The sequence below is a fragment of the Salmo salar genome, chromosome ssa22 (genome assembly GCF_905237065.1).
Source record: "Salmo salar chromosome ssa22, Ssal_v3.1, whole genome shotgun sequence".
Taxonomy (NCBI): Eukaryota; Metazoa; Chordata; class Actinopteri; order Salmoniformes; family Salmonidae; genus Salmo; species Salmo salar.
The window spans coordinates 30,607,289-30,633,249 of NC_059463.1; the positions used below are offsets into that span (position 1 = coordinate 30,607,289).

Consider the following 25,961-nt stretch of genomic DNA (forward strand, 5'->3'; position numbering starts at 1 on the left):
GGATGCCACAGTATTAATATGACGTTAGTTTGGTGTGTTGTTGAGTTTCCCTTTGTTTTTCTGTGTTCAGAGAAGTGTGTGCTGCTGCTATGTAGGTCTGTTGTCCCCCTTGGGAATGAGCAGCTAAGATTCAGACTGACAACGTACGCTGGCAGAAAAAATTGAGAGGAGAGGGAGTTGCACCCTTGAGGCTGGAGCACAGCACACAGTGGTCCACTGAAAAGTTGCTTGACTGGCTGTCCCCCTCCCAAGTCCCTCTACATCAGGATTGGGAAACTTTAATGAGGGTGGAAGTCATCATGAGGGGCAGCAGTTGCTCGCGGGTCGGCGACCATGATTACAAATGTAGATAGCTGGCTGCTAGATTAACTTACGGATCAAAAAGAAATTGCTGACAAGGGCTAATTGAGTGATTATCAGTGACTGATATAACAAGAGACAAACTGCTGATGCAAAACCACATTTAGAAATTGCACCTTGTGTATTCTACTACTCTAGCTTGCAACAGTAAGTTAAGACCCTGACTGAGTTTCCTGTGCAACATAAAACTAAACACGCTTCACACACTGTTCATGTGAAATGTACAGATGTAGGATCTTAAAATTGATCCGAGGGCCTTCAAAAGAAGGGCCGCCGGCCTCCCATCCCTGCTCTACAGTACATGTTTCTCTCCCTCTCTTTCTCTATCCCTCTCGCTACATCTGTGATAGCAGTCAACATGGCTGCTTGAGAGCATAATGGTTTGAGGCACGTGGATCTAAGTCATTTGAAGTAGATACATACATTCATACTGTAAATGCTCACTGGTAATTGCTACACTGTGTGTCACTGTGGTTCTATTAAAGGTGTAGGATCTTAATTTGATCACTCTTTTGTTTCAAACTTGTAGTGTATTTGAGTTTTAAAAAGGTTCTAAAGTTTGTCATTTCCACTTTGACATGTCAGACTTGATTTGCCCTAACGGAAAAATGTATCAACCCTAAAGAAATCTCCATGAATTATAATCCACATAATAATTCAGATTTCCTGTTGCAGCAAGACTATTTTCCTGCTGTAGCAAACTGTCTCAAATGAAGATCCTACATCTGTACATTTCACATGAACAGTGAGTGAAGCATGTTTAATTTTAGGTTGCACAGGAGCAGTTAAGGTTGTACATACTGTAAGCCAGGTGACACAGACAGACAAACAGACAGTGTAGTAACCCAGGGTTCAGCTGGTTCAAATCAGTCCAGACCAGACAGAAGACAGGTTGAGAAACCACAGTCACACCAACCAGCTCAAAATAAATAGCTGTTTTCAGTGTGGAAAAAACTCCTCTAGACATGTCTCTAGCCAGAAAGCTTGGATACAGTCTTTTGGATAATATTTATGTCGGTCATGGTTGTCTTAAATAGTATCAACGCTTCATTTTAGTCACATTTGGTAAGAAATGTGGTCATGCTGCCAATAAGACAAACACATACTACCTCTAGTTAGGAAATAAAATATTGTGTGTCACCCTACCTACAATTCCACTGACTCTAAAACCTGTGCTACTGCTAGTATACAGTCAATGGATTTGGCATTACTACACACATCCAAAACATGACTTTACCTCTAGCAGTGGTGGAAAAAGAACCCAATTGTCATACTTGAGTAAAAGTAAAGATCCACCACATTTTTGTAATTTAGCAGACTGTCTTATCCAGAGCAACGTAAAGTAGGTTTTGAATACATTTTCACACTGGTCCCCCATGGGAATCAAACCCACAACCCTGGCATTGCAAGTGCCATGCTCTACCAACTGAGCCACATACATTACCAAAAGTATTTGGACACCTGCTCATCGAACAGCTGCTATAACAGCCTCCACTCTTAAGGAAAGGCTTTCCACTAGATGTTGGAACATTGCTGAGGAGACTTGCTTCCATTCAGCCACTAGAGCTTTGATGTCGGGCACTGATGTTGAGTGAGTGGCCTGGCTCGCAGTTGGCGTTCCAATTCAACCCAAAGGTGTTCGATAGGGTTGAGGTCAGGGCTCTGTGCAGGGCAGTCAAGTTCTTCCACACCGATCTTGGCAAACCATTTCTGTATGGACCTCGCTTTGTGCACGGGGGCATTGTCATGCTGAAACAGGAAAGGGCCTTCCCCAAACTACTGCCACAAAGTTGTAGTGTTAAACATTTCCTTCACTGGAACGAAGGGTCCTAACACGAAACACGAAAAACAGCTCCAGACCATTATTCCTCCTACACCAAACTTTAGAGTTAACACTATTTTTTTTAACCTTTATTTAACCAGGTAGGCAAGTTGAGAACAAGTTCTCATTTACAATTGCGACCTGGCCAAGATAAAGCAAAGCAGTTTGACACATACAACAACACAGAGTTACACATGGAGTAAAACAAACATACAGTCAATAATATAGTAGAAAAATAAGTCTATATACAAAGTGAGCAAATGAGGTGAGATAAGGGAGGTAAAGGCAAAAAAGGCCATGGTGGCGAAGTAAATACAATATAGCAAGTAAAACACTGGAATAGTAGATTTGCAGTGGAAGAAAGTGCAAAGTAGAAATAGAAATAATGGGGTGCAAAGGAGCAAAATAAATAAATAAATAAATACAGCAGGGGAAGAGGTAGTTGTTTGGGCTAAATTATAGATGGGCTATGTACAGGTGCAGTAATCTGTGAGCTGCTCTGACAGCTGGTGCTTAAAGCTAGTGAGGGAGATAGGTGTTTCCAGTTTCAGATATTTTTGTAGTTCGTTCCAGTCATTGGCAGAAAAGAACTGGAAGGAGAGGCGGCCGAAGGAGGAATTGGCTTTGGGGGTGACCAGAGAGATATACCTGCTGGATTGCGTGCTACAGGTGGGTGCTGCTATGGTGACCGGTGAGCTGAGATAAGGGGGAACTTTACCTAGCAGGGTCTTGTAGATGACCTGGAGCCAGTGGGTTTGGCGACGAGTATGAAGCGAGGGCCAGCCAACGAGAGCATACAGGTCGCAGTGGTGGGTAGTATATGGGGCTTTGGTGACAAAACGGATGGCACTGTGATAGACTGCATCCAATTTATTGAGTAGGGTATTGGAGGCTATTTTGTAAATGACATCGCCGAAGTCGAGGATCGGTAGGATGGTCAGTTTTACGAGGGTATGTTTGGCAGCATGAGTGAAAGATGCTTTGTTGCGAAATAGGAAGCCAATTCTAGATTTAACTTTGGATTGGAGATGTTTGATGTGAGTCTGGAAGGAGAGTTTACAGTCTAACCAGACACCTAGGTATTTGTAGTTGTCCACATATTCTAAGTCACAACCGTCCAGAGTAGTGATGCTGGATGGGCGGGCAGGTGCAGGCAGCGATCAGTTGAAGAGCATGCATTTAGTTTTACTTGTATTTAAGAGCAGTTGGAGGCCATGGAAGGAGAGTTGTATGGCATTGAAGCTCGTCTGGAGGGTTAGTTAACACAGTGTCCAAAGAAGGGCCAGAAGTATACAGAATGGTGTCGTCTGCGTAGAGGTGGATCAGAGACTCACCAGCAGCAAGAGCGACATCATTCATGTATACAGAGAAAAGAGTCGGCCCAAGAATTGAACCCTGTGGCACCCCCATAGAGACTGCCAGAGGCCCGGACAACAGGCCCTCCGATTTGACACAATGAACTCTATCAGAGAAGTAGTTGGTGAACCAGGCGAGGCAATTATTTGAGAAACCAAGGCTATTGAGTCTGCCAATGAGGATGTGGTGATTGACAGAGTCAAAAGCCTTGGCCAGGTCAATGAATACGGCTGCACAGTATTGTTTCTTATCTATGGCGGTTAAGATATCGTTTAGGACCTTGAGTGTGGCTGAGGTGCACCCATGACCAGCTCTGAAACCAGATTGCATAGTGGAGAAGGCGCAGTGGGATTCGAAATGGTTGGTAATCTGTTTGTTGACTTGGCTTTCGAAGACTTTAGAAAGGCAGGGTAGAATAGACATAGGTCTGTAGCAGTTTGGGTCAAGAGTGTCCCCCCCTTTGAAGAGGGGGATGACCGCAGCTGCTTTCCAATCTTTGGGAATCACAGACAACACGAAAGAGAGGTTGAACAGGCTAGTAATAGGGGTTGCAACAATTTCAGCAGATAATTTTAGAAAGAAAGGGTCCAGATTGTCTAGCCTGGCTGATTTGTAGGGGTCCAGATTTTGCAGTTCTTTCAGAACATCAGCTGACTGGATTTGGAAGAAGGAGAAATGGGGAAGGCTTGGGCGAGTTGCTGTGGGGGGTGCAGTGCTGTTGACCGGGGTAGGGGTAGCCAGGTAGAAAGCATGGCCAGCCGTAGAAAAATGCTTATTGAAATTCTCAATTATAATGGATTTATCGGTGGTGACAGAGTTTCCTATCCTCAGTGCAGTGGGCAGCTGGGAGGAGGTGCTCTTATTCTCCAAGGAGTTTACAGTGTCCCAGAAACATTTTTGAGTTTTTGTTGCAGGAAGTAAATTTCTGCTTGAAAAAGCTAGCCTTGGCTTTTCTAACTGCCTGTGCATATTGTTTTGATGCTAATGCAGAATGCCACAGGATGTTTTTGTGTTGGTTAAGGGCAGTCAGGTCTGGAGAGAAACCAAGGGCTTTATCTGTTCCTGGTTCTAAATTTCTTGAATGGGGCATGCTTATTTAAGATGGTGAGGAAGGCATTTAAAAAAAATAACCAGGCATCCTCTACTGAAGGGATGAGGTGAGCAATACAGATGACCAGGGATGTTCTCTTGATATGTGTGTAAAGTGGACCATTTTCCTGTCCTGCTAAGCATTTAAAGCGTAACGAGTACTTTCGGTTGTCAGGTAAAATGTATGGAGTAAAAAGTACATTATTTTCTTTAAGAATGTAGTGAACGAAAAGTAAAGTACAGATACCCCAAAAAACAACTTAAGTATTTTTACTTAAGTACTTTACACCACTGACCTCTAGGTAAAGAGCTATTGTATTGTAATCCTATCTAAGGTCACTTGGTAAACAAATCCCTGGGGCTAGGAGAGTTTTCTAATAAATGCACCATGATAAAGTCTTACAGCACACAGCACACACAGTGTTTCATGGAACAAGACTTAACAATCCAGATCCCATGGCCTCTGCCACCTTGTACCCTCGCTGTTGGGGTTAGGAGGTGTGATGGTAATAGGAGGATGACAAGAGTGGGTGCTAAACCCACAAACACATTACATAACCCCTTCATGACTAATCTGACAGCTGTTAAACTAAACTCTCTGTGACTTGTCCTGACAGCAGATGCCACCACAGCCCAGATTATTCTCCCTAGCTGGCATGGCAGACCCCTGAGAACGCACTCATGCACATTCAGTATTCACACATTCAATCACAGCACAAGATAGGACATGCAGATGCAAGCACATTGAGGTTATTTCCAGCATCCATCATTGTAATTGCATTGGTTTAACACAGCAGCACAACGCTGCTATTAGCATATTAATGAGACTTCTCCACCCAGCCCCATTACATTTCATTATTCCACACAGGGCTTGGAATCCCTATTAATCTCAATGCAGATGTGTATCATGAAACACAAGGTGTTACGCACCACCAGCGTGTCACTGCTGTAGTTATGATAGTTATCACAGTAATGATGCCGTATTTGCCTTTTATCTAGTGACTGTTCAATTAAGACCGTCACATACCGAGTTTACCGCCTGGTTAATTGCCTTTAAATAATTACGGGGCTATTTCTGTCCAGGGAGGAGCTCCATTCAGAGGGACTAAACGGAATGCAATTAAATCAGAGGAACATTTGTGGCTAATGTGCACATGCCTGACTGGGTTTACATCCATGTACATACATTTACAGTACCAATTGATCTTATCATTCATCATATAGAACTGTTGGTCATCTATGTTCATCAGAATCATGAATTCATTCATACATCCATTCATTAATCCATCCATCCATTCATCCATTAATTAATTAATTCATTCATTCATTCATTCATTCATTCATTCATTCATTCATCCATCCATCCATCCATCCATCCATGTTGACTCACAGGAATAGAACGACCCCTGTGTTGGCCATGGCATATGACAATCCTAGAATTCCACTTCCCATGATGGCGTTGCCCAAGTTGAACACTGACATTCCAAAAGAGGTTTTCCCCTCAAACTGATTCCATGGAGAAACACATAGAGGTGAACATTCTTGTTAGCACAATGCTTACAACAATCAAAGTTGCTTTACAGAAGAAGAGAATGAACACATGTTACACATTCATCTGAACCATCCACTGGGGCGAGAGCAGCCTTTAGGTTCCACTTACATCTGTGAAGCGTGTGGTCTTTTTGTCCTCCATGTTAGACAGGAACTCCTGACTCTCTGCGAGGTTGGCCTCTGGATCCTCACTTCTGTGGGGATTCATGGGAATAAAGCACAGTCATAAGAACATGAAGCAAGAACAATGTTATAAAACCGCAACTCAAGGATGCTATCTCTGAGAGAATCGTGGAATCACATAGGATAACATTCAACTGCTATAGGAGTCTGGGGCTGGTTGATACTGTTCTGTCCTTATCACAACTCATGATTGTAATGGTGAGAAACAGTAAACTGAAACATATCCCTTCCTTGTAAATGTCACATACCTGACATTTTGGGCACTATTGGGAACAATTTCCCTACAAAGTACCGTAGAGAAAGACGTTCCATCATCCAATGGAAGCACAAAGAGAAAAAACAACAAACACACCCTCAGAAAATGACACAGTCTGGGTAAACATATTCAACTACTTAAGGGCGCATGGGGAGACACTGTACATGTTAAACAGTTGATGTCATTTCCTGTGACTAAGGGCCAGGTCTGTTCTGTGCTGATAGAGGTGACCACATGATTAGTAGGGCAAAGGAACGCAGGCTCTGACGCTAGGTAGTACTAGGTTCGCATGACCCACATTTCCACACACATATCCACAGTAGTTAACAAAGAGCAGTGTTGTTGTTGTGGGGTGTGTGAAGGGAGACATGTGACACTCTCAGAGAGTAGTAGGTCACAGCCGTAGCCCGCCCGCAGGACTAGGCAGCCAGTAGCAGAGCTCACCTCACCTCTCTGACACGATAAGGCTCAGTGAGGGAGTACATCATATTCAACACTAATAGTTTCATTCTCGACCAACGTAATATGTTGCCTAATACCTAGTACCTGAGTGTATACTTTTTTAGCTGAAAAGGTTCCTCTTGTCTGCTATTGTGTATCTAATCTTGTCCACCAGCCATCTCTCTCTCTGTCGAACATGAAATGCGAAAGCATTTGAGCCTGGGGATGAGGTTATCTTCTATCTGAAAGAGTGTTTACTGTACTTTTAGAGATGAAAAGCCTGTGGATTCTTTAGTATGTTTGCAGTCTGCTATCTTGTACCTAAGTGTATACTTACAGCTCTGTGGTGTCTCCTGGTGGTGTTTTGGCTGCTGCTGTGGTTTCCTCCCCAGTCTCATGTCCTTTCCCATTGGGAATAGAGTTAATCTCGGCTGGAGCTGATACTGGCACTGCAGGAGCAGGTTCCACGCTTTCAGCTGCTTTATCTTCACTCATCTTTGCTCCAATGTGTGTGGGTGTGTGGGTGTGTGTGTGTGTGGGTGTGTGTGTGTGTAAGTGTTTGCGTGTAAATGTGTTTGTGTGTATTGTGTGTGCGTGTGCGTGTGCGTGTGTAAGTGTTTGTGTGTCTGTGTGTGTGTGTGTGTGCTGTGGCTGACGTCCTCTTTTCTTTTCCTCTTTTCCTTCAGGAGTCTGTGAAAGAATAGACACGTGGCAGTTAGACTACAACTGATGAGTAAATCATGTTCATAATCACTGGAATATTACAAACAGTTCATTAAATGCAGATAAGCTTGCTTATCTTGCACATCTTGCACAACCATCTATCTGGAGACACAAATTGTACAACTTGAGTACAAATCTATTACAATAATACATTCAGCGATGCTTAATGACTAGGTTTCCCCCTTAAATACTGCATACAATCAAGCAGGTGGACGTTTATTGGGTTGAGTGTTGTCCTAGAGGCAGAGCTGAGAGATTTCCGATAGATATGTCAAAATTGGTTATATTGTAAAAATTCATGAAAACTAAGATGTGCTTTTTGGTCTTAATTTAAGGTTTGGGTTAGGCATTTGGGTTAGCAGTGTGGTTAGGGTTAACCTCTCTTGGGTAGGGGGCAGTATTTTTTGTTAGTTTTTCTCTTGTTATGTCAGTCACTGTTATGTCAGTCACTGAACATGTCAGCAAACATTTTTTAGATTGGTATGTTAGTTGGTATTTTAGTCTAGCAACCAGCTATCTAATAATATCGTAATCATGGTTGAATTACCGACTGTGGGGCCCCATTGACTTTGTTAGTCACTCTCACTCAGATATCACGTTAAAAACGGCAAACATTTCTCTCCATCCTATGGCAAAATGTGTAAAATTGCAGGAAATTTGCTGAAAAACTGCACATTTTTCTCTCCGTCCCGGGGCAAAACGTGTAGATTTTCAGCAAACTTGCTTTAAAACTGCAACATTTTATCTACAGCCCATGGCAAAATGTGTAAAATTGCAGGAAATTAATTCTAAAGCTTACATGTTTTGCTCACAGGTGGGGTAAACAAAATTTTACTTAGGGCTCCCAAAAGGCTTTGACTACATGTTTGGGTATGGATGTGGGTATGCAGACACGCGCACTGCGCCCCCCCCACCCCTATCAAAGTTGCCCATCCCTGCCCTAGACCAACTACAATTCGTGTACCGCCCCAACAGATCCACGGATGATGCAATCACCATCGCACTGCACACTGCCCTATCCCACCTAGACAAAACAAATACCTATGTAAAAATGCTGTTCATCGACTACAGCTCATCAGAGTGCCCTGCAAGCTCATCACTAAGATCAGGGCCCTGGGTCTGAACCTCTCTCTGTGCAATTGGGTCCTGGACTTCCTGACGGGCCGACCCCAAGTGGTAGGTAGACAATAACCCCTCTGCCACGTCAACATGGGGGCCCCACAGGGGTGTGTGCTCAGCCCCCTCCTGTACTCCCTGTTCACCCATGGCTGCGTGGCCACGCACATCTCCAACTCAATCATCAAGTTTGCTGACGACACAACAGTGGCAAGCCTGATTACCTACAATAACGAGACAGCCTACAGGGAGGAGGTGAGAGCCCTGGCGGAGTGGTGCCAGGAAAATAACCTCACACTCAACGTCAACAAAACGAAGGAGCTGATCATGGATTACAGGACACAGCAGAGGGAACATGCCCCCCTCTACATGGAGAGGGTCAAAAGAAGATCATCAAGGAGCTCAGCCACCTGAGCCATGCCCTGTTCAGCCCGCTACCATCTAGAAGGTGGAGACAGTACATGTGCATCAAAGCTAGGACCGAGAGACTGATGAACAGCTTCTATCTCCAGGCCATCAGATTAAAACAGTCACCACTAGCTGGCCTCCGCGCAGTACCTTGCCCTGAACCTTAGTCACTGTTACTAGCTGGCTACCACCTGGTACTCAACCCTGAACCTTAGAAACTGCTGCCCTATGTACATAGACATAGAACACTGGTCATTTTAATAATGTTTACATACTGTTTTACCCACTTCATATGTATATACTGTATTGTAGTCATGGTTCATCCTATATAACTACTATACATACAGTAAATAGTATATACACTATATATACAAAGGTATGTGGACACCCCTTCAAATTAATAGATTATTCTATTTCAGCCACACCCATTGCTGACAAGTATATAAAATCAAGCACACAGTCATGCAATATCCATAGACAAACATTGGCAGAGGAATTGCCTTACTGAAAAGCTCAGTGACTTTCAACGTCGCACCGTCAAAGAATACCACCTTTCAACAAGTCAGTTCGTCAAATTTCTGCCCTGCTAGAGCTGCCCCGGTCAACTGTAACTGCTGTTATTGTGAAGTGGAAACGTCAAGGAGAAACAACTGCTCAGCCGTGAAGTGATAGGCCTCACAAGCTCACAGATCGGGACTGCCGAGAGCTAAAGCGCGTAGCTCGTAAAAACAGTCTGTACTTGGTTGCAACACTAACTACTGAGTTCCAAACTGCCTCTGGAAGCAACGTCAGCACAGGAACTGTTCGTCGGGAGCTTGATGAAATGGGTTTCCATGGCCAAGCAGCTGCACACAAGCCTAAGATCACCATGAGCAATGCCAAGTGTCGGCTGGAGTGGTGTAAAGCTCACCGCCATTTGACTCTGGCGCAATGGAAACGCATTCTCTGGAGTGATGAATCACGCTTCACTATATGGCAGTCCGACGGACAAATCTAGGTTTGGTGGATGCCAGGAGAACACTACCTGCCCGAATGCATAGTGCTAACTGTAAAGTTTGGTGGAGAAGGATTAATGGTCTGAGGCTGTTTTTCATCATTCGGTCTAGGCCCCTTAGTTCCAGTGAAGGGAACGCTTATCACTACAACATATAGTGACATTCCAGGTGATTCTGTGCTTCCAACTTTGTGGCAACAGTTTGGGGAAGGCCCTTTCCTGTTTCCGCATGACAATGCCCCCATGCACAAAGCGAGGTCCATACAAAAATGGTTTGTCGAGATCGGTGTGGAAGACATTGACTGGCCTGCACAGAGCCCTGACCTCAACCCCATCGAATACCTTTGGGATGAATTGGAATGTCGACTGCGAGCCAGGCCTAATCGCCCAACATCACTGCCCGATCTCACTAATGCTCTTGTGGCTGAATGGAAGCAAGTCCGCGCAGCAATGTTCCAACATCTAGTGGAAAGCCTTCCCTTAAGAGTGGAAGCTATTATAGCAGCAAACTCCATATTAATGCCCATGATTTTGGAATGAGATGTTCAACGAGCAGGTGTCCACATACCTTTGGTCATGTAGTGTATTTATATTCCGGACTCTGACATTGCTCGTTCTGATATTTTGAATGATGTGTGTATTGTTTTGTATTGCTAGGTATTACTGCACTGTAGGAGCTAGAAACACAAGCATTTCGCTGCACGTGCAATAACAGCTGAAAATCTGTGTAAACGGCCAATAAAATGTTATTTTATTTAGTTATAAAGCACTTTCTAAGAACGCTGGAGGAGTTGACAACACAAACACTTTCTATTGTCCGCTTGTCACGCGTAAGATAAAAGCCCCAGCCATCACCATTGAAGTCAGAAAACTAAGTTGATAAACAACCTTTGTTTCCGGGGAGAATCTCCGGCATTATTTAGTTGTCAGCTGACAGGTATTTTCCTCTCTACTGCTTATGAGAGGAAAGGCCCCAGTTAGCTGTGACACTCCAGGCTTTGTGAGGGATGGTTCGGGCCCCTTTGTGAGGGGCCCCTGTATCCTAGGTCCCCTACAGTGGTGCATAAGAAGAGTTGCTGGTGTACAGGCCCTGAAAGGCTCCTGTGACATGTGTCTCCCTGTTCTTGTCAACCTCGGCTCCCTGGCTGTCCCTGAAAGCCCCCACAACTAATTTCCCCATTAGCTATGCAGCGTAAACAGGGGTAAAGGGCGGATGGAGTAGGGGGACAAGGTGGCACACACACAGTGCAACTCACAGAAGGAGGAGATGAAAGGCAGGAGAACCAGTTACGACCAGCTTAGAACCAGTTCCGGCCCTAATATTTTTTGTTATAGCTTGCCATTTCTTTCTTTAATTAGGAAGGTCTTAGCGTAGCAGCAGTGCTCTCGCTCTCTCAGTGCTCCAGCCCTCTTCACTGATCCTGGTCCCCTCAGATGACCCCTGCTCCCGCCACCCCCACTTCCCCTCCCCTGCCCGCCTTTCAAAAATAGCTTTTTGTAAAATTATTTTAGCACATCAAACACAGAGGGAGGTGTATAAACCCAGGGTCTACATCGAGCAGCAGCCCCTCATGGCCTGTGTTACTGTGTCACCGACCTCCACCAACCACATTGGGATGTGAGCCTTACTGCATAGCCAGGCTTCTCTGTCTCTCTGGCTAATGCGGTGCAACGTGGTCAGCTAGCAAAACACGGCACACAATGGCGCATGTTGTGTGGTTTCCTGGGAACGGGCCGGAGAACAGTGGTGCTATTGTGCCAGGCATCATTATACCACCGGCGCCCCCTTGGCTGCAGCTCCCTGGGCCACTCGATGGGCTGAAAAGTTAATTCATTACGCCCTAATTGAAAAGACGGCACCTTGAATTCGGCAGCTGCCAGGGTCCCGTGCTCACGCACATGTGTGGCAGGGGACGGGAAGGAGACAGGCAGGGGGTGGTGCCACACACGCTAGGACCCCATCACCAGTGAGGAGTCTCTCTGTCACTCAAACACTCAGAGAGCACTCAGAGGAGGACCTGCAGCTAAACTGACGCGTGATTGGCTGGCTGGACCACAGGGGGATCTCTGGGATGACTTCACAGGGTGGAGCTTCTCCACGACTTAGCTGATTGGGCAGAATCACATCTCTGAGAAACATTGTATGAATGAACTTCCTTCAGCTAACTGGGTGTGAAAACACAAACACAATGTGTTTTCATTCAGAAAGAATGCCTGGAAGATAGCTACCCACAGACACAGGGAATATGGCATGAATGCATTTTGTTTGAAGACTTAGTTGATTGTTCCTCTAAGTCCCTGAGAGAGTGAGCCACTGAAGATGAAAGAGAATGGCAATGAAGAAGAGGATGCTTACAATGGGGAATGTAGGAGAGTCACCATGTTATGTAAGCAGCAAGGATACACACAGATCTCCATGTGAAGGACTAGGAGACTTCCCACCAGCATGTCACATATACACAGATACACTATTAAATATAGTATGAAAGATGAGAGAAAAGGTTGTGAGTTGATGAGAAGAGGTCTATCCAGGTCCAGTCAAGTAGCGATGAGATCATTCACATCCTGAATAGCATATGGTATGATGCCATCCTCACATCCCCTCCATGCACAATTAAAAAAGCCTGCCAGCCCAGCCATTATCACGTAAATCTCAACACCTCACTTTCCCAGATTAGCCTCCTAAAAGTGTGTGAGAGCAGTTTGACAGGAATTGGATTCTTGGGAGAATGTCATGCAGGCTTACTCACCACCTTTAGGGAGGTGTACATGTGGCGTCAGGTAATTACACCGAGAGCGTGTAATTAAATTCTGCATGCTGTTATTTTAAAGGTCTTTCCATCTATAAATAACTCTTAATAGATAGGTTTATTTGCTCCGGCTCTGCATGCAGCATTATTATACACATGGAAAGGCTGACAGAGTGAGAGAGAAGCAGTCGTTTGGCAATCATCCCTATATTACTCCCTAAGCCAGTGGATGTTGTGGATGCAGTGGTTTTATAAACCGCTACTGTGTTCTGTTCTCTCAGGGTTTTATGTGTGTATTTGTTGGGTTGGGTCTCTGTTTTGTGTAGACAGAAGGCAGTGTCCCCAGGGGAAAGGAGCTTGTTCGGTAAGGGTGGGGGTTAGGGGCACTAGGGGCAGAATTATGCAAGAGAAAATGTCACATTGTTACGCTTCAGTTTGGGAGAAAATCAATGTCCTCATTCCCTGTGTGATCTGTCAGACTTGCTGTTTATCCATGCCCTGCAGAGCCCTGATCCCCAAAAACCTCCTCAATTTGTCACCCTCCGACCAGCGTCTGTGCTGCTGGGCTTATGCTGCTCTGACGTAGGATGCACGGCTAAGAGACGTCATCCCAGGAGGGGGGTGTACAAGGGAAAGACATGTTTACAGCTGGCCCTGACCCACATAGCACATTTACCAACACTGATTACTTTCACTGCCGTGTGTGTGTGTGTGCGTGCGTGCGTGCGTGTGCGCGTGTGTGTGTGCGCGTGTGTGTGTGGAGGTGTCATGCCCATATATACACAATACACAAATAAAACAAATTTGAGGGGGCACGTGCCCCTGTGCCCCCTCAAATTTCATTTATTTGTGTATTATTTCTCTCTAATACTACTATACACCTACTAATTGTATGACGTTGGCTTTAACTAGCCCAGAAAGGTTCCCAATCTCCCAACCTTATAACTAGCTACCAAGAAGCCATTTCAGGCTATCAATGAAGTTACAGTAGCTAGCTGCAGGCAGGGAGAAAATAAAAGCGCAAATGCCCCACTTTTTCTAACCCATGTGGCTACAGACGTTTGCATTTATTTTTTCCTTACAACCTATCAATTATAGCACTGTATTGTATTTGTGTGTGTGCGTATTTTGATTAACTGCTTAACCTTTTCACTCGTGAGTTCCAAATATCTCTAACGTTTTTTTTATGCGCGTCATGTCACTGTTCCAAAATGTGATTGTTACGCAACAGGACAGTACCTCAAATCAAGACACGCTGCCTGCTAATTATCTATAGGCTATGTTTCAACTTGTAAATTTCAAATTATTTTCGAACAACTTTTATTTTCTGACAACAGTTTGAATTGAGGTGTGTTCCGCCTCCTCATGAATTCACATAAGAAGTGTGTGGACAATTGTTGCGGACAATTTATGTTTGACGCTTAACTGAGCCAGACAAACTTCTCTCTTCAATGAGAGCCCAAGCACTTCCCCAGTGTTTCCCCAGATCAAATAAGCAGGGATTTGTGCATCTCCAGTCAGAACAGGCCTTGGAGAAAATTTTCCCCCGGCACATTTTCCGGCTGGCGCCCGCATTGCCTTCATTGTTGTTTTCCTTACAAATAATAACTTTGGACATGTGTGCATTCCTATCAAAGTAAGTGCCTTATTTTCTGGATATCGTGTGGTCGTTTCTACTGTAGTATACCATAGGTATGTATGGAGCATATTGTATTTACTGTTTTATTCACATGTTTTCAAGTGCAGGTGACAAATCATTCATTCCGATTCCTGCATAGATTTTAATGGACAAATATGATGTGTGTAAAATACTTTTTTGAAGATTGTACTGATTATGATGATGAGTTAATGCTAAGCTATTTGCCAGCTATGTGTGGCGCCATATGTTTATTGACATTATACAATGCATTCTGGGTGTCACATAAACATCTCTCAGACCAAAGATGTTATAACAAAATTAGGTGAAGGGATGGTTCACTCATCTTTCGAGTAAACTTCCGGAAGTGAATGATGGTTAGTGAATGATGGTAGACAAAACATTATTGAGTCAAGTGTTGATAGACACAGTTGAAGTCGGAAGTTTACATACACTTAGGTTGGAGTCATTAAAACTTGTTTTTCAACCACTTGTCATGTCCTGACCAGTAAAGGGGTCATTTTGGTATTGTAGTTTGGTCAGGACGTGGCAGGGGTGTGTTTGTTTTGTGTGTTTGGGGTTTTGATGTATGTTCTATGTTCATTCTATGTTCCCTATCTATGTGTTGTATTTCTTTGTTTTGGCCTGGTATGGCTCTCAATCAGGGACAGCTGTACTTCGTTGTCACTGATTGGGAGCCATACTTAGGTAGCCCTTTTTCCACCTGTCTTTTGTGGGAAGTTGATTTTGCATTGCTGTGTGTGTAGCCTGCAAAACTGTCTAGCTGTCGTTTGGGTTCTTGTTTTTGTTTAGTGTTCAATAAAAGTTAAAGATGAGCACTCAACCCGCTGCGCCTTGGTCCATTCACTACGACAGCCGTTACACCACTCCACACATTTCTTGTTCACAATCTATAGTTTTGGCAGTCGGTTAGGCCATCTACTTTGTGCATGACACAAGTAATTGGTCCAACAATTGTTTCCAGACAGATTATTTCACTTATAATTCACTGTACCACAATTCCAGTGGGTCAGAAGTTTACATACACTAAGTTGACTGTGCCTTTAAACAGCTTGGAAAATTCCAGAAAATGATGTCATGGCTTTAAAAGCTTTTGATAGGCTAATTAACATCATTTGAGTCAATTGGAGGTGTACCTGTGGATGTATTTCAAGGCCTACCTTCAAACTCAGTGCCTCTTTGCTTGACAGCATGGGAAAATAAAAATAAATCAGCCAAGACCTCAGAAAAAAAATTGTAGACTTCCACAAGTCTGGTTCATCCTTGGGAGCAATTTCCAAATGCCTGAAGGTATTACGTTCATCAGTACAAACAATAGTACGCAAGTATAAACACCATGGGACCACGCAGCCGTCACACCGCTCAGGAAGGAGACGCGTTCTTTCTCCTAAAGATGAACATACTTTGGTGCGAAAAGTGCAAATCAATCCCAGAACAACAGCAAAGGACCTTGTGAAGATGCTGGAGAAAACGGGTAGAAAAGTATCTATATCCACAGTAAAACGAGTCCTATATTGACATAACCTGAAAGGCAGCTCAGTAAGGAAGAAGCCACTGCTCCAAAACTGCCATAAAAAAGCCAGACTACGGTTTGCAACTGCACATGGGGACAAAGATTGTACTTTTTGGAGAAATGTCCTCTGGTCTGACGAAACTGTTTGGCCATAATGACCATCGTTATGTTTAGAGGAAAAAAGGGGAGGCTTGCAAGCCGAAGAACACCATCCCAACCGTGAAGCACAGGGGGTGCAGCATCATGTTGTGGGGGTGTTTTTCTGCAGGAGGGACTGGTGCACTTCACAAAATAGATGGCATCATGAGGAGGGACAATTATGTGGATATATTGAAGCAACATCTCAAGACATCAGTCAGGAAGTTAAAGCTTGGTCGCAAATGGGTCTTCCAAATGGACAATGACCCCAACCATACTTCCAAAGTTGTGGCAAAATGGCATAAGGACAAAGTCAAGGTATTGGAGCGACCATTACAAAGACCTCAATCCTAAAGAACATTTGTGGGCTAAACTGAAAAAGTGTGTGCGAGCAAGGAGGCCTACAAACCTGACTCAGTTACACCAGCTCTGCCAGGAGGAACGGGACAAAATTCACCCAACATATTGTGGGAAGCTTGTGGAAGGCTACCCAAAACATTTGACCCAAGTTAAACAATTTAAAGGCAATGCTACCAAATACTAATTGAGTGTATGTAAACTTCTGACCCACTGTAAATGTGATGAAAGAAATAAAAGCTGAAATAAATCATTCTCTCTACTATTATTCTGATATTTCACATTCTTAAAATAAAGTGGTGATTCTAACTGACCTAAGACAGGAATTTTTACTAGGATTAAATGTTTGGAATTGTGAAAAACTGAGTTTAAATGTATTTAGCTAAGGTGTATGTAAACTTCCGACTTCAACTGTATTTATATATATATTTTTTAAATCTAATTTTAGAACATAAGACCGAAAAGAGGTGGGGGTCACATATACCCATTAATTCCTGAAGAGTATACCTTATAAATGCCTCATGAGTTTAGTTCAACTGTCTAACCCCATCAGAGCCCAAAATAGGAGCTTGTTTTACTTAATTGTTTGTAAACAATGTAATTGCAAACAAACACCGTACAGCTTCAAAGCATGGTTAAAACTACAGTATTATTTGAATCTCATGGATGGTCAGTCCTTGCATCCATAGCCCTGTCTATGAATTTGAAAGTGGTTATTTTCTCCAGCCACATGTTTGCCGAAAAATAAAATCTCATATTGTGCCACTAAGGTATTTCATTTTTTACGTCTAGCTACCTGTCAAATTGAAATCCCCTGGGCCCTGAGTGACAACATGTCTGACTAGAAAACATCTTATCACTCTCTAGCGGGCTGAATGTTCAGTGTGGAGAGATTTACAACAGATTAAGTGGTTACACTTTTCCACAAAATGTCTCTTATGAGCTGCTAATAGACGTCTCTCCCTGTGTGGCCGGCCATGTTTAACAGGAAACAGTGGAGAGGAGAGTCTAGGGGCTTCTGACAGCCTGTCTCTGTCTGTCCCTAGGATGACATGATTAGACCAGAGCCACTCTCACTCAGACGGGAAATCAGGATTTAACTTCCCATGCTTGTCACACAAACACACTATGCTGCTAAAAATAGAATAGCCCCTCCATGTCACACACAGAGGCCTGTTGAGCTGCAGCAACAGCACGTGTGAATGGATGGATGGTTGGGTGGATGGATGGATGTACAGGACTCCTGGAATAACCCTGCCTGGTAAACAGTTATGAAACATGCTGGTAGACATTGTGGATGGGCCGAACAGCCATCTGTTTATTCTCGTTCTACACACACAGCAATCAGACAAGGGTGTGCTTCACACTCATCCACATTGCTATATTCATTTAATTCCACAAATACTTATGTGCGAGGGGGATACGCTGGCACCAGCTGGAATCATCAGCTTTCCTTTCAGCCTACTACTTGGCCTTATTTCAGCAGTATTACCATGCTCTTGTGACTGGACTGCTAAATTAAGTGCTTAACCAACTGAATCAATCTACACATGGGACCCTTCGGCTCCACTCTATGTCTATGTGCCTTGATTGTTTTGTTTCAAAGAGTAGTCCCAGTCAGTCACAGACCAATACATTGAATGGCAGGTGAGGTTGCTGAGACACTCTCAGGACACAGAGCCTCAGAGTAAGACACTTCTGATGCTGTGACAGATGCCCTCTGACCCTTTCACATCACAGACCTGTGCCCTGTGGCTACTGCTAGTGCTATTACATGCCTCTGACTCCCAGTGTGAATTGGAGATTAACTGGGAACTCAAGAGCTTTGTCAGTCTGAGATGTTCCTCATCGCTCTCTCTCTCTCTCTCTCTCTCTCTCTCTCTCTCGCTCTCTCTCACTAGTATATATTGAATACTCCCTCTTTTTTCTGTTAATCTGATACATCACACATTACTCATAGAAATGAAGGCTGGAATATAAACATTGTGATGAAGAGAGTGGGAGATACACAGTATTGCAACCACAGCAATAGCTTGGAATCAGGCCCTTATCTGGAAAACAGCCTTCTAACAGGCACACAAAAGATCTGGAAAAGGCATAACATCCACGTGGTATGCTAAAACATATTTAAGTGTCCTGTATTCCTGTATTGGGTGGTTGGCTGGGGGTTTGATTCTGCTCCAGTGTCCAGGATTATTTCTGGATCAAAAAGGGTTTAGGTGGTGGACGTGGTAGTGGGTGTGGTCGCCAGGTTGGTGTGGCAGAATTTTAGAGGCCCTTTCTTGGTGGTGTTGAGAACTTGCAATTCTACACATTTCTCCATGGAGCTGAGAGAAAATGTTGCCGTTTTAAAGCTAATTTCCTGCAATTGTACACATTTTGCCATGCAGCTGAGAGAATGTTGCTAATTTCATTGTTTTTGGAATTTTCAATTCTCCCTGACTGTCTAGCTTTTATTTTGGTGGAAGTTAGTTCTCAAATATTATATTATAAAAAATGTATAAAATGTATAGGTCCATTATCTTTTTATTATCTTTTCTGGTTTTAGTTGTTCAAAAGTATACTGAAAGCGTTTTTCCATCCTGAAAATTATTTCATGTTCTTTTCTTTTATCAGGAGACATGGATTTCAATGGCATAAAAATCCCTAATGTCAGTGAGGCCAACTACAACCATATGTTTTGTCAACCTGTGTGTGTGTGTGTGTGTGTGTGTGTGTGTGTGTGTGTGTGTGTGTGTGTGTGTGTGTGTGTGTGTGTGTGTGTGTGTGTGTGTGTGTGTGCAGAGGTGTCATGCTCATAGGGGACACAGGGGCACGTGCCCCCTCAAATTTGTTGTTTGTCTCTAATACTACTACACACCTACCAATTTTATGAAGTTGGCTTTAGCTAGCCCATATGGGTTCCCAATCTGTCAACCTTATAACTAGCTACCAAGAAGCCATTTCAGGCTATCAATTAAGTTACTTACAGTAGCCAGCTTGTCTAACTACACTACATGGCCAAAGGTATGTGGACAGCTGCTCGTCGAACATCTCATTCCAAAATCATGGGAATTAATATGGAGTTGGTCCCCCCTTTGCTGTTAGAACAGCCTCCACTCTTAAGGGAAGGCTTTCCACTAGATGTTGGAACATTGCTGCAGGGACTTGCTTCCATTCAGCCACAAGAGCATTAGTGAGGTTGGACACTGATGTTGTGCGATTACGCTTGGCTCGCAGTCGGCATTCCAATTCATCCCAAAGGTTTTTGATGGGGTTGAGGTCAGGGCTCTGTGCAGGCCAGTCAAGTTCTTCCACACCGATCTCGACAAACCATTTCTGTATGGACCTCGCTTTGTGCATGGGAGCATTGCCATGCTGAAATAGGATAGTGCCTTCCCCAAACATTTGGCACAAAGTTGGAAGCACAGAATCGTTTAGAATGTCAATGTATACTGTTGCATCAAGAGTTCCCTTCACTAACCCTAACTAAGGGGCCTAGCCCAAACCATGAAAAACAGCCCCAGACCATTATTCTTCCTCCACCAAAATGTACAGTTGGCACTGTGCATTCGGGCAGGAACGTGTTTCCACTGCTCCAGAGTCCAATGGCGGTGATCTTTACACCACTCCAGCTGACGCTCAGCATTGTGCATGGTGATCTCAGGCTTGTATGCGGCTGCTTGGCCATGGAAACCCATTTCATGAGCTCCTGACGAACAGTTCCTGTGATGAAGTTGCTTCCAGAGGCAGTTTGGAACTTGGTAATGAGTGTTGCAACCGAAGACAGGTGTTTTTTACACGCTATGCGCTTCAGCACTCAGCTGTCCCGTTCTGTGAGCTTGTGTGGCATACCAATTCACGTCTGAGCCGTTGTTGCTCCTAGACGTTTCCACTTCAAAATAGCAGCACTTACAGTTGACCGGGGCAGCTCAAGCAGGGCAAAAATTTGATGAACTGACTTGTTGGAAAAATGGTATCCTGCCACGTTGAATTTCACGGAGCTCTTAAGTAAGGCCATTCTACTGCCAAATTTAATCTATGGATATTGCATGGCTGTGTTTCCGATTTTACACACCTGTCAGCAATGGGTGTGGCTGAAATAGCCATGAATTGCATCTTAGCTGACATACCTGCTTGCAAGGTCAGTAGACTTTAGAAAACTAAGCAATTACGAAATGTACTGAATAAGACTCAAATTCCTTTCAATCTTTTACCCAGATTTTATCAGAGATGCAGGTAGCTCAATAGGTATGCTTGGATATGCAGAAAAATATACATATTTTTGACATAGAATTAAACATAATTATTATGGCTCTAGATTACAGGAAATAGCTGTTTCAGGTGTTTGAAAAATGCAAAATTGTCCATCTTCTAGGCCTAGCCCCCATCCAGACCATCTGCCGGCTATCCTCACGTACTTTGTGCTCCCTCAGATTCTTTGGATCCGTGACGCCCCTGTGTATGTGCGTGTGTGTATGCGGCCTGTGGACTCAGGGTGTCGGCGGTGTGTGTTTGTGTGTGTTTGAGTGGGTGTGTATCTGTGGATGAACTCTAATGCAGCGTGGAGGTGTTTGGAAGGGAGTAGAGCTGAGCTGTGTGGTTCCAGTGTCCTACGGCTGGCTGGCTGGCTGGCTGGCTGGCTGCGTGAAGAAGGAGCTGCAGCTGGGTGACTGGAAATGTGATTTATTTATAGAGCAGCCCGCATCACATCCTCACGCTAGCTCACATTCTCACACTTTACACCCTACAGGGAGGAAGTGACACTGTAGAATGCTACATCACACTGGTAACAACACCACAGCACAGCTAGATCGAATAATCAACCAGGAAATGGAGGACACAGGTATGAGGGTCAGCATGTAGAACACAGGTAGAGAACACTGGTAAGAAACATAGGGGGAAATCCTAACTTCCACTTTTAAATAAAAATGTTCACTTAGTCTCCCATTGACACCAACACTCAGTGAAAATTCAACCTAAGTGGAAGATAGGATTCGCCCCATTGAGTACAGGTACGAGACTAATGATACATGTAGAAGGATAGAGACCCAGTGGGAGGATACAGTATATCAGAGCAAAACTCATTTGGTTGACAGTGTAAACACAGACCAAAGGACAACAGTTGAGAGGTCAGGTAATATTGGCAGATGGCAGTGTAGGTCACTGGTAGCAGACCAGAAGAAGATGGCTTAACATATGAGCAGTGTTTCCACAATACAGTGGAATGACTGAACAGATGATGTAAAACAAGTGAGAGGGACCTGGCTCAGGTGTATTGGTCAGATATAGGTGTTTGTAAATACTAATATCAGGATTAACATTGGCAGAGTGAGAACAAGAATTGTGGCTTCATAGGGTAGACGACTGCCTCCTTTCCTTCACTTCGTTGTATTGGAACAAGACACATTGTATGGCTGAAAAGGTTTCCACCAGAAAAGGTTTCCATGGAAATGTTTCCACTGGAAATGTCTGGTTGATAATTGTTATCTACTATATGTTTTTTTTCATGACACCTGGAGTCTAAAATCATTTCTCAATAGATTGTATGACTGCTGAACAGATAAGAGGCTAGCTATAATGTGGAACAATGATATGATTGATCAAATATCCCACTGGTTCTTGAGTGTGCGCTAAGTTGGAGATCGCTCTGAGAATTATGTGGAAGGACAGATTGAAGATGCTGAGCATTACTAGCTGCTATACATCATTCTGTCAGATGTTTAGTAAAATAAACTATGCTGTGGCAAGCTGTCACAATCTTCACATGGAACATTTAAGGAAAGAACTTGCCTGAAGTACATGAACAGTGTTTTAACTCGAGTTCTAACGGTTTAGTGGAATGTCTGTTCCTTCATACAGTACAACAGCTCCATTTCGCTTGTATATTATGTTAGAGTAGGAAGGAAGGATTCAGGTCAAGTGTAAAAAAAAAAAACACAAAAAACACTACTTTAAAACAAACACAAGTACATATGTACATAAGTACATTTAGGGTTAGGGTTACGACACAGAAAATGTACTGTAGCTCACATTTCCTCAAGAAATTGATCTGTCTTCACCAAACAGGTAAGACTGTACCAACGTCAGAAGTACTTTCCTATATGTTCACAGGGCCAGCCGGCTGTATAGTTTACACTGTGGCTCCATCCATCCATAGCACGAGTCAGCTTGTTTGTGGCACTGGGCAGGTTGCTTGGCATAAATGAGAGCATTGACAAAGCAGTAGCAGGCATGGACCCATGAGGAAACCTCCTTATGGCTAGATGGTATGCTTATGTCAGCTGTGAAAATGGCACATGGGCTTGTAGCCTGTATGTATGGCTGAGGTTCCTCCTGTACCACTCAGTGCCAGTTTATCCTTATATCAGTCATGTGACCCCAAACAAAGGAGCAAACTCTCCTGGTTCCCCCACCTGCTCTTCTCTCCCCTCCCTCCTCTCTATTTATTTATTTTTAACCTTTATTTAACTGGGCAAGTCAGTTAAGAACAAATTCTTATTTACAATGACAGCCTAGGAACAGTGGATTAACTGCCTTGTTCAGGGGCAGAACAACAGATGTTTACCTTGTCAGCTTGGGGATTAGAACTAGCAACCTTTCAGTTACTGGCCAATGCCCTAACCACTAGGCTACCTGCCGCCCCTACTCTAGCACTTGGATGAGGAGAGAGATTATCACAGGGGCAACCATCCAGCTGGAAATTCAGCGAGGGGCCTCCACCATGGTTCAGCGGAGTGGACCCAGCTTCATCACATGCCATGGTACCAGGTGGGTCTAGAGCTGGGCTAACTCCACTGTCATGGGACTTGTGAGCACAAGGGCTTTATGTTCAATTCTTTCAAAAGCATAGTTCACAAAACAGCTGAGATAAGTACTAGGCCTCCATTCTAAGAACTGTGAGATGTGTGCCATAGCCCTAAATTAGAACCCCAAAAAAAGCTCTGGCTCAGCTCAGACCTTTCTATTTAAGCCCTGTTTCCACTGGCACTTAAAATTAGGGCCAAATTAAGACCAAATTCGAGCTGGCTTCGAATGGAATTTTCAAATTTGAGCTGGGTCGAGGGAAACCTGGGCCAGCGCAGCCCAGTTTCACAACTGGTGCCAGCTCGATTAGAATTTGGGCTGGTGATGCAACCACCAGCTGATCATTGATGGATGCTGACACCACATTTAGCTAGCTCGTCTGGGTTTGTTGCTGTTAGCACATGGACAAGCATGTTAGGGTTGAACTGGCTATTTGTATGCATAACCTTTATAATATACTGGGGAAGCTATGCTAAGTACATAAACTACGAGTAAATCAACTGTTGAAGACAAGAAGAACTACAACCGGCAACAGGAAGTGCGTCACGACGCTGGGATCAGCCTACACGCCGACGACAGGAGGAGCAAGTTTAAACCACGCTTCTCCTCCCTCGGACAGGCCAGCATTGAGCGGGAAATATCTGTCAGTATAAAAGAGAGAACAATAGGATGTGTCGCCCTCTTCTCTGTTTTGCCCTGCGAGGTAAAACAGCGAGACCGTATATATACGAAACACACATATACCACGCACGTGTTTGCATTAATTAAAGTACAGCTAAATCAGAAGTTACTATGTGCTGACTATTTTGTTCTGTTACCAGAAACGAACTGTCGCAACATTAACAAGCAGTACTGCAGTAGTCTGTCATGACAGAAATTACACGATAGCTGGATCATTCATTCTTTTTTGCACTTCTCAAAAAACTTTTATGAGAACAGTCAGTCCTCGAATGCTAGCTACCTAACATTAGCTAGCAAATTAGTTGAAACAAGCTAGCTAGCTAACATGAGCTAGCAGGAATTTTAGCTGCCAGGTTGTATTGAGCTAGCTATCTACATCATATCAAACCTGTTGTCTGGTTTTCTTGATTAGCTAGCTAGCCAATAGCCAATGCCATGGCAAGCAAGGCAAGAATTAAACTAGCTAGCCTGTTATGGTAGCTGCCGACGACACTAAACATTTAGCTAGCTAACGTTAGCAAGCTAAATACATGGCTCTAAATACATGGGCTAACGTTAGTTACAGCATAGTGAGGGTGAATTAAATTATTCAACATCTTGCTAGCTAGCTAGCAACATTAGCATAGGCAGCTGCACAGTCACATATTGGCTCTCTAGCAACATGAAATCATTTTTCATTTTTGGAGGCAGTGGAAATGCAATTCGAGCTAGCCCACCAAGGACAGCCCTACCCGGGTTGACTTCAAAGTGCCAATGGAAACGGGGCTTTAGAAACAGAAATGTAGGGCTCTGGCTCTGCGGAGTGAGGACAGAGTGATGCATTCAGAATGTAAAACAGATCATGCTGCAGTCAGCAACAACAGCACAGAGAAGAAAAATACCTGTTTAGAACTGGTAATTGATCACATGGTACAAGACTGAATGCAATGAATTCATTACTGTTTTGTAGAACCAAAACATATTGTGCTTATCTACCTCACGTCAGTCAAGCAATGCATTCCGTCAAGAGTTGTTCACAATCTAGTCCGGTTGCGGCCACAACTAGACCTTGTTTCAAATGTATCAATAAATAATATTATTTGTATGCCTAGCAATCAACAAATGTACATTGTTTGAAGCACACAAGTCTCAGTCACAAATTACCCATTAGGCAGGATTAGTGTCACGGCTGTTTGAAGGATTGGACCAAAATGCAGCGTGTTCGTAGTTCCACATATTTATTAAACATGAAACTGAATGCAAAACACTTAAATACTTGAAACCACAAACCGTGACACAGAGAGGACAACACACTACTCAAAAGATAATAACCCACAAACAGGAAGAGGAAAAACCCCTACTTAAATATGATCTCTAATCAGAGGCAATGAGGATCAGCTGCCTCCAATTAGAGATCAACCCCAAACAATCCCAACATAGAAATAGAAAAACTAGAACTTAAACATAGAAATAGAAAACATAGAACAACCCAAAACACCCCCTGTCACGCCCTGCCCTACTCTACTATAGAAAATTACATCTTACTAGGGTCAGGACGTGACAATTAGGCAGCCACTATGGCAACAGATTGATGAGGGCGGCATTTTCCTTGCTAAACTGATGAAGACGCACCTTCAACAACACATAAAACCAAATGTTATTTGTCACATGCGCCGAATACAACTGGTGTAGACTTTACTGTGAAATGCTTGCTTACGAGCCCCCAACGATGCACAGTTTACCCCTTTGACGCATACAATCACATATTTGTTGACTGGTCCCTGCAGCGTACCATCACAAA

General features: G+C 43.7%; 1 protein-coding gene across 2 annotated transcripts in view; it reads right to left on the reverse strand.

Annotated features, from left to right (window-relative positions):
* Positions 1–25,961, reverse strand: part of LOC106583192 (sodium-coupled neutral amino acid transporter 3) — an 85,060-nt gene that overhangs the window by 50,186 nt on the left and 8,913 nt on the right. The window contains exons 2-5 of one of the 2 annotated variants that reach the window (XM_014167097.2): positions 7,396–7,748; positions 6,610–6,642; positions 6,288–6,372; positions 6,018–6,133 (exon numbers count right to left, since the gene is read on the reverse strand). In XM_014167097.2, coding sequence (XP_014022572.1) covers positions 6,018–6,133; positions 6,288–6,372; positions 6,610–6,642; positions 7,396–7,553 — 392 coding nt within the window. In that variant the 5' untranslated portion in view covers positions 7,554–7,748. The remainder of the gene's footprint in view (positions 1–6,017; positions 6,134–6,287; positions 6,373–6,609; positions 6,643–7,395; positions 7,749–25,961) is intronic. The other variant, XM_014167098.2, reaches the window with a different exon arrangement.